General features: G+C 40.6%; 1 protein-coding gene across 2 annotated transcripts in view; it reads left to right on the top strand.

The window, feature by feature from the left end:
• EIF2AK3 (eukaryotic translation initiation factor 2 alpha kinase 3) overlaps nucleotides 1-12,544 on the top strand; it is a 69,247-nt gene that overhangs the window by 38,646 nt on the left and 18,057 nt on the right. For both annotated transcript variants that reach the window (XM_045054540.1, XM_019827552.3), the window contains exons 8-13: nucleotides 443-565; nucleotides 1,894-2,114; nucleotides 2,459-2,571; nucleotides 5,973-6,095; nucleotides 10,153-10,302; nucleotides 11,538-12,315. In XM_045054540.1, the coding sequence (XP_044910475.1) occupies nucleotides 443-565; nucleotides 1,894-2,114; nucleotides 2,459-2,571; nucleotides 5,973-6,095; nucleotides 10,153-10,302; nucleotides 11,538-12,315 (1,508 nt within the window). The remainder of the gene's footprint in view (nucleotides 1-442; nucleotides 566-1,893; nucleotides 2,115-2,458; nucleotides 2,572-5,972; nucleotides 6,096-10,152; nucleotides 10,303-11,537; nucleotides 12,316-12,544) is intronic.

The raw sequence follows: 12,544 nt of genomic DNA, 5'->3' as shown, positions 1-12,544 counted from the left end.
CTTCACCGTTCACTGACTGTGACTGAGTATCATTTAGCTTTTAACATATTTACGCTAAGAATATTTATGAAAAATTGCTTCTCGGCCTTTTGGCTAAGATCAAGTGAAGAATACTTATGAGACATTATCTGGTTATTACAGCATATTCTATGAGACACTTAAATGAGTTGAATGCAGATATTAGACCGCCTACTTCCTTCAGTTATCTTTCTGTAGCTTGTGTAGTTTTTTATCACATACGTCACATCCTATTTTAATTACTTGTTTAAATGACTCAGCTTCTCTACAAGGCTGTGCTTTTCGGGGGGAAAGATCTTTGAGCCATTTGTGTGACTTAACATATTTGCACAGAACTGTGGCTGAATATCTGTGTTTGGAATGAATGAGGTTCACGCCATTTCCCTGAAGCCTTAACATGTAAGATTTTACCATTTTCTTTTAGATTCCCCATCCAGAACTCCTGTCTTGGTAGGGTCTGATGAATTCGACAAATGTCTTAGCAACGATAAGTTTTCTCACGAAGAGTACAGCAACGGTGCGCTTTCAATCTTGCAATACCCATATGGTGAGTGTGAGGAAGCTTGCATTGAAAATGCTGAGGTGTTTCTTTGCATTTATTTATTCATTCATTTGAAATGAATGATTGCAATTCAAATGAAAGGTCATTGGAAGGTAGAAAAGAAAATATCTTGGGAGGCATAGTGTGAATGGTGGCCAAGGGTGCGGGTTCCGTAGTTAGATTGTTAGGGTTCAGATCCCAGTTTTGCCCCTGACACCAGGTTGGGCACACCCAGCTTATCTGCATCTTCGTTCCTTCATCTGTAAAGCGAGGATAGTAATCCTAGTATTTATCTACTGGGCTGTTATGAGGCCTAAATGAGATAGATAATACACATACAGTCTTAGCCAGCATGGTGTCCTGCAAATAGTATTCAATAAGCATTCATTCTGGTGATTAGCTCTCATTTAGTTAAAAGCCTATTTAATATAAACTACATAATATCAGCCTGGATAATGAAGAAAACAGATGTTTCCCATAATACTGTGTGAAATGCTATAAAATGAGGCGATGTTAATTTTGTCCTTCGACAGGGGAAATTAGCGCAGAAGTAAGAGGAGGTAAAATTTGACATGAAATACATTCCTGGGTATTTAAAGTTAGGATGTATTTAGATATGAAAGTATTCCCAACAGTTACATGTTAAGAAAAACTCTCAAATCTGCATTAGGCCAAAGCATAGATTCCTCATCAGTCACCCTAGATGCTGGAACTGGGAAGTTATTGTAGAATTTAAATTGACAAAAACAGAAGGCTCTGACTTAGAAACATCAGTCTTTATCTGATGCTGATCAGAACACAAGGTAAGAGAGAATTGTGTAGTCTGTCCACGTGGTATAAAATAGAAGCCAAAAAGACAGGTTGCTTCCCAGGACAACCTCATTCTGACAGCGTGAAATGAACCAATGAGCGCGTTGGAGATGTTTTCTTTTCAGTTTGCGAAGAATGACTGATGGTATTTCATTGATGTCTAAATGGAAGTAAAGTTTAAAATCCTTGGAGGAAGACTGAGTACTAACTCTCCCGAATTTAAAGAATTGAATTATTTAATGAGGTAATGAATGGGGTGGCCCTTAAGCTTTCTTTCTAGTCTTATTATTCAGTACAAAGAAGATCTGTGATGCTTATGGAATAAAGGAAAATAGGTTTGTATAAGAAAAAAGAAAAAGTAGGGTAATGAGGCTATTGCAATGTGTTAAAGAAGAGATGAAACTTTAATAAAAGGAATTGCTAATAGAAGTGACAGGAAAATAGAGAATTTTTTAACAATTAAAGGCGGCTCTATATTGGTTTATCTTTAAAAAAAAAAAACTTTTTAACATTTGTTTTTGAAGATAATGGTTATTACCTACCATACTACAAGAGGGAGAGGAGCAAACGGAGCACACAGATCACAGTCCGATTTCTCGATAACCCAAATTACAACAAGAACATTCGCAAAAAGGATCCCGTTCTCCTCTTACACTGGTGGAAAGAAATAGTCGGAACTATTCTATTTTGTATCATAGCAACAACTTTTATCGTGCGTAGGCTTTTCCATCCTCATCCTCACAGAGTAAGACCTTTTTTAGAATTCTAATGTACCTCAAAGTGTGGGGTAAATAATGTGTGGGGGTGGGGAAGAGGGTACTACATTTACTTAGGTTTACCATGAAATCATTATTGCCCATCCCTTCCTGTCCACTGACCTACGACCCCTTCGCTCCTCAACCCATTGCAATCTGTCTTGCACCCCTACCGTTTCACTTCCCACTGACCAAGGAAATGCTGTGTTTTGTGTTCTCACAATACGCTTATTTTTGTCCATATTGTTTATTTTTTTAATGTTACTTTATAGTTTAAGATAGTCCGCTAACTTCAGTTCAGTTTTGACAGTGATTTTTCTCCCCACCTTACCAGCAAAGGAAGGAATCGGAAACTCAGTGTCAGACTGAAAGTAAATACGATTCTGTAAGTGGAGACGCCAAGGACAGTAGCTGGAATGACATAAAAAATTCTGGATATATATCGCGGTAAGTCTTACCATAAAGTCTATGTGTGTGTGCTGCAGCTTCTGGTGGCAACTGTTGGAATCAAAGAAGAAATGACCTCTAAACTAAGATCCTGTTTGACTTTTTTTTAGTGTATTTATTTTGAGAGAGAGAGAGAGAGAAAATGAGAACAAGCGAGGGAGGGGCAGAGAGAGAGGGGAACAGACGATCTGAAGCAGGCTCTGCATTGACAGCACAGAGCCTGATGCGGGGCTCAGACCCACAAACGGTGAGATCATGACCTGAGCCGAAGTCGGACACTTAACCCACTGAGCCACCCAGGTGCCCCTAACTTTTTTTTTTTAATGCACAAATGTCCAGGTAAGTAAAACATAGATTCAACCCTCAAGTAACTTAAACTTATTCAGAGTGGTATGTACCCTAAGAAAGATAAAAATAGAGTGTTATAGAAGTTCAGAATTTCAGCCGCCAAATTAAGTTCTTACCGGAACTTAACTTAGCTATTGAGGATCTACCACGTACTGGGCTCGTCATTAATAGTACCAAATTGTTATTGTGTTATTAGAGTATGGTATAAATCTCTATATGTTACTTAATCCTCAATTATTTATTTCATCCTTATTCTGTCTAGAATAAGAAATAGAAAAATGGGGGGGATACACCAATAGGTCATTTTTAAAAATAGAAGAGGGAGGTAAGTCACCTGAAAAGTAGGCAATTCAAATAATTTGAAAGTAAAATAAAAGAGAGAATCTGTTAGCATCTATCAGGTATATAGTTTTTTATGCTTGGTGGTACAGGGAATGGTACTGTGGTTCATTTTTCAATTACATGGTTTATTTCTATGGTTTCCCTTTGTTTTGATATCATACTTAACACTTGGTAATATGGAAACAAGGAAGAGATACAGAACCTCACTGTTCAATACCTAGGGTAATGATTTGATGACAGAAAGATTGAAAATTACAGCTAAAATATGTGATACTTTATCTGTGGACCTAATTGATCTACGGTGCATTCATACTGTATTATGACAAATGGAGAATTGACTGTAATCAATTTGTTTTAGCTACAAGTTGCCCAAAGGAGAATTTACTAGGTGACTAAGAAATGGCAAAGGCTTTAGTACCCTTCTAAGAAAGATGCTAACCAATATGTCAGTGGACAGCAACACCAGCAGGTAGAGAGAGGGAGCGAACTAGGGACCCAACAACTCTTCATCGGGTAGAGTCCTCTACTGAAGCCATTCGTTGTTCATTCAACATTTACTCTAAACAACCGAGCACAGTAAAGTATTCCAGGCTTTGGGAAAAACAAAAGGACTAGTCCTATCCTGAAGGGGCTTAAAATCTATGAGAGAAGATAATACGGGGCAAAACGGAAACATACAAGAAAAAAGCCGTGAACTATAAGTGACTCAGTCTGGTTGTGATGATTCTGTAAGTGGAGAAGAGGTTGTCATAAACGACCATTTTCATTGGCCAAATGTCATATGGTCACATTTTCATTGAACCTTAGATTGTGAGTAAGGAAGAATTAGGTAAACACAGGGAGGAATGGGGATTAGTGAATAAGCATATATATCTGTAAGGCTGTTGTGAAGAGAATTAGAATAATGTACTCTGAAATTGAATTAGACTTTATTTTCCTTTAACTTTATTCAATATGGAGAGTACAGCTGATTGTTTTTCAAATACATAAGCTCTATAATAATACCTAATGTTTATTGAATGCCTACTATATTGTAGGCATTATAAAGAACCTGAGCTCTGGGTCCGGTCATGAGTTCAAGACCCAACTTCGTGATTTATCAGTTGGGACCTTAGGCATGATGATACTTACCTTTATAGAGTCTATAATCTTAAATAAGATGTCTCTCATTTCAGATGATATATTTATTTTCATATGGATGTTTTCTTTAATATAGGGCAAAATTCAGTTGGCCCTTCAGAAGTAGGGTATGGATTTCATGGGCTTTGTAGCTGGGGAGATGGATTTGTACCAAAGTGCCTTGACTAGCTATTTTTAGGGATACAGAGTATTGTTCTTCGTTCTCTGTGAAGGTAATTGGCCCATGGAGGATTTGGATCAATTGCCTCTCCTCCTTAACTCCATGCTCTAGCCAGCTGAGCCAGCTACTAAATTAATAGGAGTGTGCAAATCATAAAGTAATAAACTTAGCCTTATGAGAGACACTAAAGATAATCTAATTCAACTACTCCCCATCTGCCTGGAGAACAACTTCATAGCAGGCATGCATGCATTCGTTTATTTTTTCATATATTGTTCGATAGATATTTGTTAGATCTTCTGTTTGCCAGGTAAGCTCAGCCTCTGGAAATGCAAAGAGAAACAAGAATGCTTTTCTGCATTCAAGGCCGCCACAGTTCAGCGGCAGTGGGGAGAGTGAGCTGAGTACGAATAACTGCAAAATATCGAGATTACGTTTAAGTAGTTCAGAGTACTGTGTGAACAGTGCTACGAGAACATTAAGACAGGGGTGTAGGAAGGCCCTGCGGCAATGGCGAGATGAGCAGAATGAAGGAAAAACAAGAGTTTCATTAAGTACAAAGAAGTAGGCCATCTCAGCAGAGCAAATAGCAGCAGCAGAAGTGCCGAAGTTGTGAGACCTCGTGCAGGCTGGCTGGAACACAGCACAGAGTGGTGAGGTCGGGCGCGGAAGGGAGACCAGACTACAGTGTGCAGCCCGGCCTTTAAGTCACAGATGCTGAGTTAGTCGGTGATGAGCACGCTGACTCAGGAGGCATCCCAGCCAATTGCAGACATCTTCGGTTCCTAGAAAGATTTCTAGCAAAAAAAAAAAAAAAAAAAAAAAAACAAACCCAAAAAACAAAAAAAACCACTTAAATGTAATAGGATTGATTACATTTTTGCCATAAAAATGCACTGACATAGGATTAAACTGTGTTTTTCTCATTGAGTGCAGAATGCCACAGGAGGCAGAAGTTTAGAGAATTAAGGATGGAATATTTTGGTAGGTGATGGAAAATATCAGACAGGTTAGATCAGTAGTGTGGTTGCTATAAAAACAAGTGATTAATAGGTGATTCCCAACTAAACAGGAGCTTTTTTATTTTTTATACATTTTCTTGGAAAAAATTAGAATGGGTTTGCTTCATTTATATAAACAGAAGAACAAAGAATGCTAGTAGTAGAATTTAAACTACACTCTGAGGGCACCTGGCTGAGTCAGTTGGTGGAGCACGTGACTCTTGATCTTAGGGTCATGAGTTCAAGCCCCACGTTGGGGTTAGCATTTACTCAAATAATTAAAAAAAAAAAAAAACCCTACACTTTCTATTAAAATAAGTTCTATAAGACTTACAGAGTTTAGACACTTTTATACATCATAAAATAAGATTGAACTATTACCTTATTAAAATTTCTTTTTTTTTTTAAAGATATCTAACAGATTTTGAGCCGGTTCAGTGCCTGGGACGCGGTGGGTTTGGAGTTGTCTTTGAAGCCAGAAATAAAGTTGATGACTGCAATTATGCTATCAAGAGAATCCGTCTCCCCAACAGGTAAGGGAGGGGCACTGATAGTGAACCTGGAGCTAGGACCATATTACTCATCCCACAGGCAATACATCCTTCTTCCTATACTCGATAGATCCTATAGGAAACATAGTTTCTGACCTTCTGAATCTTAGCTTCTGAGGGCTACCAGGTAACCAGCTGTCTAAAAGGGGTGATCTAAGGGCACCTGGGTGGCTCAGTCGGCTGAGCATCTGACTTCGGTTCAGGTCATGATCTCACAGTTCGTGAGCTCGAGCCCCACGTCGGGCTCTGTGCTGACAGCTCAGAGCCTGGAGCGTGCTTCCGATTCTGTGTCTCCCTCTCTCTCTGCCCCTCCCCTGCTCATGCTCTGTCTCTCTGTCTCAAAAAAAATAAATAAAACATTAAAATAAAAAAATTTAAAAAAGATTAATAAAAGGGGTGATCTATTTATTTATTTTTTTAATGTTTATTTATTTATTTTGAGAGAGAGAGAGCATGAGCAAGAGAGAGGGAGAGAAAGAGAAAGGATCCCAAGCAGGCTTCACACCTTCAGCACAGAGACCAGTGTGGGTCTCGATCCCCCAAACTGTGAGATAATGACCTGAACCAAAACCAAGAGTTGGACATTCAATCAGCTGAGCCACCCAGACGCCCTGGGGTGATCTATTGAGATTGCTTTGTCTCTACTTAGAAAATCTGCCCTTGTTTTCGATTCTTAACCACTCAGGGCTTTCCCACAGTGAATTATGATGACTATAGACTTTACTACATAGCACCATTTAGAAATAATCTATTTATTGTGGGAAATAGAGAAAGTATTAAAACTCATCTGTGTCTTTTCTCCCCAGAAATATTATTACCATTTTAGGGTGTTTCCTTTTGATTTTTTTGTCTGATCATAAATTTACTTTCTTAGTAGCATAGTTACCAGTACAGTGCAGTTTTATCTGTTGCTTCCTTCATTTAATTCTTGGTATTTTCCATGTTATTAAGAGTATTTTATTAAAATGCTAAAATACGCTGAAAGTATCTTATGGCTGGATGATAGTCCAACTGATACATGTGAAATATTTTAACTGTTCCTTTGTTTTTTTTTAAACATTTGGGTTTCAAATTTGTTGCAGTTAAAAACAGCTTTGCAGTGTTCATCTTTATTTATTTATTTATTTTTAAATGTTTATTTTTTTAATGTTTATTTTTGAGAGAAAGAAAGAGAGAAAGAGACAGAGTGTGAGTGGGGGAGGGACAGAGAGAGAGGGAGACACAGAATCGGAAGCAGGCTCCAGGCTCTGAGCTGTCAGCACAGAGCCCGACATAGGACTTGAACTCACGAACTGCGAGATCATGACCTGAGCCGAAGCCGGACGCTTAACCGACTGAGCCACCCAGGCGCCCCATGTTCATCCTTAATATAAATGTTTTACCACATCTGCTTCCTTAGGATAGATTCCTGGAAGTAGGATTTCTGACTCAGAACAGTGTCATGCTTAAGATGATTGCCTTTGAGTAATGCCTTCTTTTCCATCTATTTTAGCATGCTCCTATTGGTTCTTGATTAAATGTGCACTGATTGCTCAGTGTCCTTGTAACTGGTAGTTAAACATTCTGTCCAACAGATAGGGACACAGGACTGGGATGGATTTGTGTACTATGTGACTAATTCTTCTCTTTGATATATAATTTTTTTTTTTAATTTTTTTTTCAACATTTATTTATTTTTGGGACAGAGAGAGACAGAGCATGAACGGGGGAGGGGCAGAGAGAGAGGGAGACACAGAATCGGAAACAGCCTCCAGGCTCCGAGCCGTCAGCCCAGAGCCTGACGCGGGGCTCGAACTCCCGGACTGCGAGATCGTGACCTGGCTGAAGTCGGACGCTTAACTGACTGCGCCACCCAGGCGCCCCTGATATATAATTTTTGAGTAGTTTGCATATTCATATGTGTAAGGCACCACGTAGGATATGAAATTAAGCAAAACTTCTGCCCCCGAGAACCAGTAACTCTTTGAAGCTTTGGTGTACATACAAAATAATTTTGTGTATATACAGATAATTACAATACAAGGAAGACTGTTACCTGGTGGCCTAGATTAGTAAATAGCTTCCCATGACAAAAGTGCAGATGTAGCTGAAATCAAGGAAGGCCAGCTTTATGGGGGTGGTGACATCTGGGCTGGGTGTTCAAGAGTAGCCTGTCTCTCAGTAGACGGATGTGTGAGGGAGGGATGTCTCACTACACAGATGGCCCGAGAAGGGCTCTAGGGAAAGCACTTGGAGGTGGCACAGAGAACAGTGAGCATTCTGGCGTGGGTGGAGTAAAGGGTAAGGATGGGGGAGTGTGGAGGAGATGTAAGATGTGGGTTTCAGGACCCTACATGCCAAGCAAGGGGGGTTAGACTTTGTTTCGTAGACAGTTAGGTCTTTGAGTAGAGAGGTGACGTGATCAAAGTGGAGGTGGCTCTGGAGGTGGTACGTGTAAGTGGCTGACATGAGGAAAGGGTCAGAGGTAAATGTTTGTTAGGTTTTTGGTTTGGGTGTTTGGGGTTTTTTTTTTTTTGTAAGTTTAGTCCTAAGATGTGGAACATTTGTGCGCAGTAGTGGGGACGGGTGAGAAACGAGTGAGTGTAATGAATTGAAAAGGAAGAGCTGATAGGACTTGGTAACTGAAGGTGGGGACCTAGAAGTTGAAGAATTCAAAAATGTAGCAGGATTCTCAGATTGGGAGAGTAGGACAACAACAGCCAAGCACAGAGGGCAGAGTGGGAGTGGCCATCCGTCTCCTGGGGAGGGAGGAGGACGTCACTGGCGTTCATTATGTTGTTTCAGGTGATAGTGGGATCCCTAGATATGTGAGATTAGATCCATCAGAAAAGCCGTCACAGCAGGAAATCGAATCCAGATGCTTTTCTTTTTAAAAAATTTTTTTACACTTTTATTTATTTATTTTGAGAGAGACAGAGACAGCGTGAGCTGGGGAGGGGGAGAGAGAGAGGGAGAGGGAGAATCCCAAGCAGGAGAATCCCATGCGCAGAGCCTGATGTGGAGCTTGAACTCCCGAACCTTGAGATCATGACCTGAGCCAAGATAAAAGTCAGACGCTTAACCAACTGAGCCATCCAGGCGACCCAGCAGACGCTTTTCTAATACACTTCATTGCCTGTGATATTCCGTATGTGAGACTTGCCTCAAACAAACATGCTAATACAGGTTTTTTGCATCATAATATGTGCTGTGCCAATTATGTATGTACCAGTGTGTTTGTTCTCCATCCTCCTCAGCTGCCATTCTGAGCTCCCTTTTCTGAATAGTTAACACCTACTCCTCTTTTTATTGATTTAACAAACATTACACATTAATCTTTAACGGTCTGTAGTCATTCATTTTTAGTCATCCAAGAGACAATAGATATGTCTGTAGCATTTATTTTTAGAAGAAAAAAACCTAAAAACATGTATTTTAAAAATTTTTTTTAATGTTTATTTATTTTTGAGAGACAAAGATAGGGAGCAGGGGTAGGGGCAGAGAGAGAGGGAGACACAGAATCTGAAGCTGGGTCCAGCCTCCAAGCTCTGAGCTGTCAGCGCAGAGCCCGATGTGGGGCTCAAACTCATGAACTGTGAGATCATGACCTGAGATGAAGTCCGACACTTAACCGACTGAGCCACCCAGGTGCCCATAAAATACGTGTATTTTTTAAAATACAAAACCTACCACGTGGATTTTTAGAATTGTGCCACTAGGCTAACTCATTTCTTTCTTTCTTTCTTTTTGTTTTTCTTTTTTTTTTTAAGAGAAAGAGTGCATGAATGGGGTAGAGGGGCAGAGAGAGAGACACAGAGAGAGAGAATCTTAAGCAGCCTCCGTGCTGAGCATGGAGCTCAATCCCATGACCCTGGGATTGTGACCTGAGCTAAAATAAAAAGTCAGACTTTTAACTGATGAGCTACACAGGAGCCCCTAACTCCTCTGTTTCTAGTTTTACATTCAAGAGAGATTTTTATTTTCTTATTTTTTACTATTAGATATGATTACTTTTTCAGATAAGAGCAACCTTCAGTGTTGTCTTTTTTCTGTATTTCAGGGAATTGGCTCGGGAAAAGGTAATGCGAGAAGTTAAAGCCTTAGCCAAGCTTGACCATCCAGGAATTGTGAGATATTTCAATGCTTGGTTGGAGGCACCACCAGAGAAGTGGCAAGAAAAAATGGATGAAATCTGGCTGAAAGATGAAAGGTAACTTGGTTAGACATAGACTTAAAAACTAGTACTTCCTTTTAGGCTAGTTTTTCCTTCTGTGAACAAAATATCATTTCTGTAACTAGAGATGTGTCTTGTTTGTTTTAGGAAAAACTGCTGTTCTCTGTCATGTTTTAGAACATTCTCTAGCCACTTGTTAATTGAAAAGTTTATTTTTTAGAACCTGAATTTTTGAAATTCTTTGTAGATAGGGCTCTACACATTGTAAATCACTGAGGGATTTACGCTGGCTTTTCTCATCAAGAGAGATTGTCTGGGGGCGCCTGGGTGGCGCAGTCGGTTAAGCGTCCGACTTCAGCCAGGTCACGATCTCGCGGTCTGTGAGTTCGAGCCCCGCGTCAGGCTCTGGGCTGATGGCTCAGAGCCTGGAGCCTGTTTCCGATTCTGTGTCTCCCTCTCTCTCTGCCCCTCCCCCGTTCATGCTCTGTCTCTCTCTGTCCCAAAAATAAATAAACGTTGAAAAAAAAATTAAAAAAAAAAAAAAAAAAGAGAGATTGTCTGCTTTTGTCTCCAGTTTTTTTTAATTTTAGATGTTTAATTTCTCAGTAGTTAACAAGTCACAACTCTTTTTCGAAGTAGGTTATACGTATTTGCAGCTAAAAATACTTAAACTTACTGCAGATAATTCCTATATCTTGGGAAAGAAGGCTCTTGTAAAAAGGATTAAATGAGAACGAAGAAGAGGCAGGCTGCAGACAGACTGTTTACCAAATAGCTGGGATTAAATCCTAGCCTACGTGTGCCAAACACAGCCCCAGATCCACATGAAGCCATTTGTTCAGGTGGCACTTGTTATAGACGCAGTCAGTAGCCAAACCATGGAAGGACCCAGGGAGGTGGTCCTCAGCTCAAGGCCCTGGGAGCTGCTGGCCCAGTGTGGACGAGGGATTCAGAATCACGGCCGCTGAGGAATCCTGTCTTTGGTGGGCCCTCAGTGCCTTGTGTTTTGCATAAAGGCCTTGGCTGCTCTGGCACAACAGATAATGGCTTTGAGTATAAAACGAAGCTTTCGAATTTAAATTTCTTAGAAGAAATGGATGGAATATGACCGTTCTTGGTCACATATAGCATGTTTTTATTTAATCTGTGTGTTGTTTGTCATTTGGTAACTGGCTTTCTTACAGACGAAGCTTTTAGAATAAAGAGTACAGTTCACATAATTTAATCAGCACATACTCCCTCTCTTCCCTTTGTATCTCTCCCACTTGTAGCACAGACTGGCCACTCAGCTCTCCTAGTCCAGTGGATGGACCATCCGTTAAAATATGCAGAATGGACCCTTTCTCTACAAAGGAACATATTGAGATCATAGCTCCTTCTTCACAAAGGAGGTCTTTTTCAGTAGGGATTTCCTGTGGCCAGACAAGTTCATCTGAGAGCCAGTTCTCTCCACTGGAATTATCAGGAACGAACCACGGAGATACCAGTGAATCAGTGGATGCAGCCTACAACCTCCAGGACAGTTGCCTTACAGAGTGTGATATGGAAGACGGTACCATGGACGGCAATGAGGAGGGGCACTCCTTTGAACTTTGTCCTTCTGAAGCTTCTCTTTATGGAAGGTCAAGGGAGCGAACATCCTCTTCTATAGTGTTTGAAGACTCTGGCTGCGATAATGCATCCAGGAAAGAAGAGCACAAAACTGACCGCCTGCATATTGGCAACCATTGTGCTAATAAACTGACTCCTTTTAAGCATTCCAGTAGCAAATCTTCTTCCGAACCTACCTTCTCTATTTCTCCTCCAAGACCGACCACTTTGAGTTTAGATCTCACTAAAAACACTGCAGAAAAGCTCCAGCCCAGTTCACCGAAGGTGTATCTTTACATTCAGATGCAGCTGTGCAGAAAGGAAAACCTCAAAGACTGGATGAACAGTCGGTGCACCATAGAGGAGAGAGAGAGGAGCATGTGTCTGCACATCTTCCTGCAGATCGCAGAGGCCGTAGAGTTTCTGCACAGTAAAGGGCTCATGCACAGGGACCTCAAGGTCTGTATTCGGGGAACACCGCCCAGGGGTTTCAGTCTGACATTCTGTGATTGAGAGCAGTTCTTTCGACATTTGTCGGTCTCTAACTGAAGTGCCCTCGGGCAAAGGAGAGTAAAGGCATCAGAGAGGGGAGCAGAGGTCAGGGGAAATAGCCTGAAGGAACCTCTGCAAAAAGAAGTCTCGTGTTTTGAAAACTTCGGGCAGAGCATACCCTGTCCTCTATAATGTG

This window comes from Felis catus, chromosome A3 (genome assembly GCF_018350175.1).
Source record: "Felis catus isolate Fca126 chromosome A3, F.catus_Fca126_mat1.0, whole genome shotgun sequence".
Taxonomy (NCBI): domain Eukaryota; kingdom Metazoa; phylum Chordata; class Mammalia; order Carnivora; family Felidae; genus Felis; species Felis catus.
Note: the sequence above shows the minus strand (reverse complement) of the source record. Positions and strands in the feature narration are given on the sequence as shown.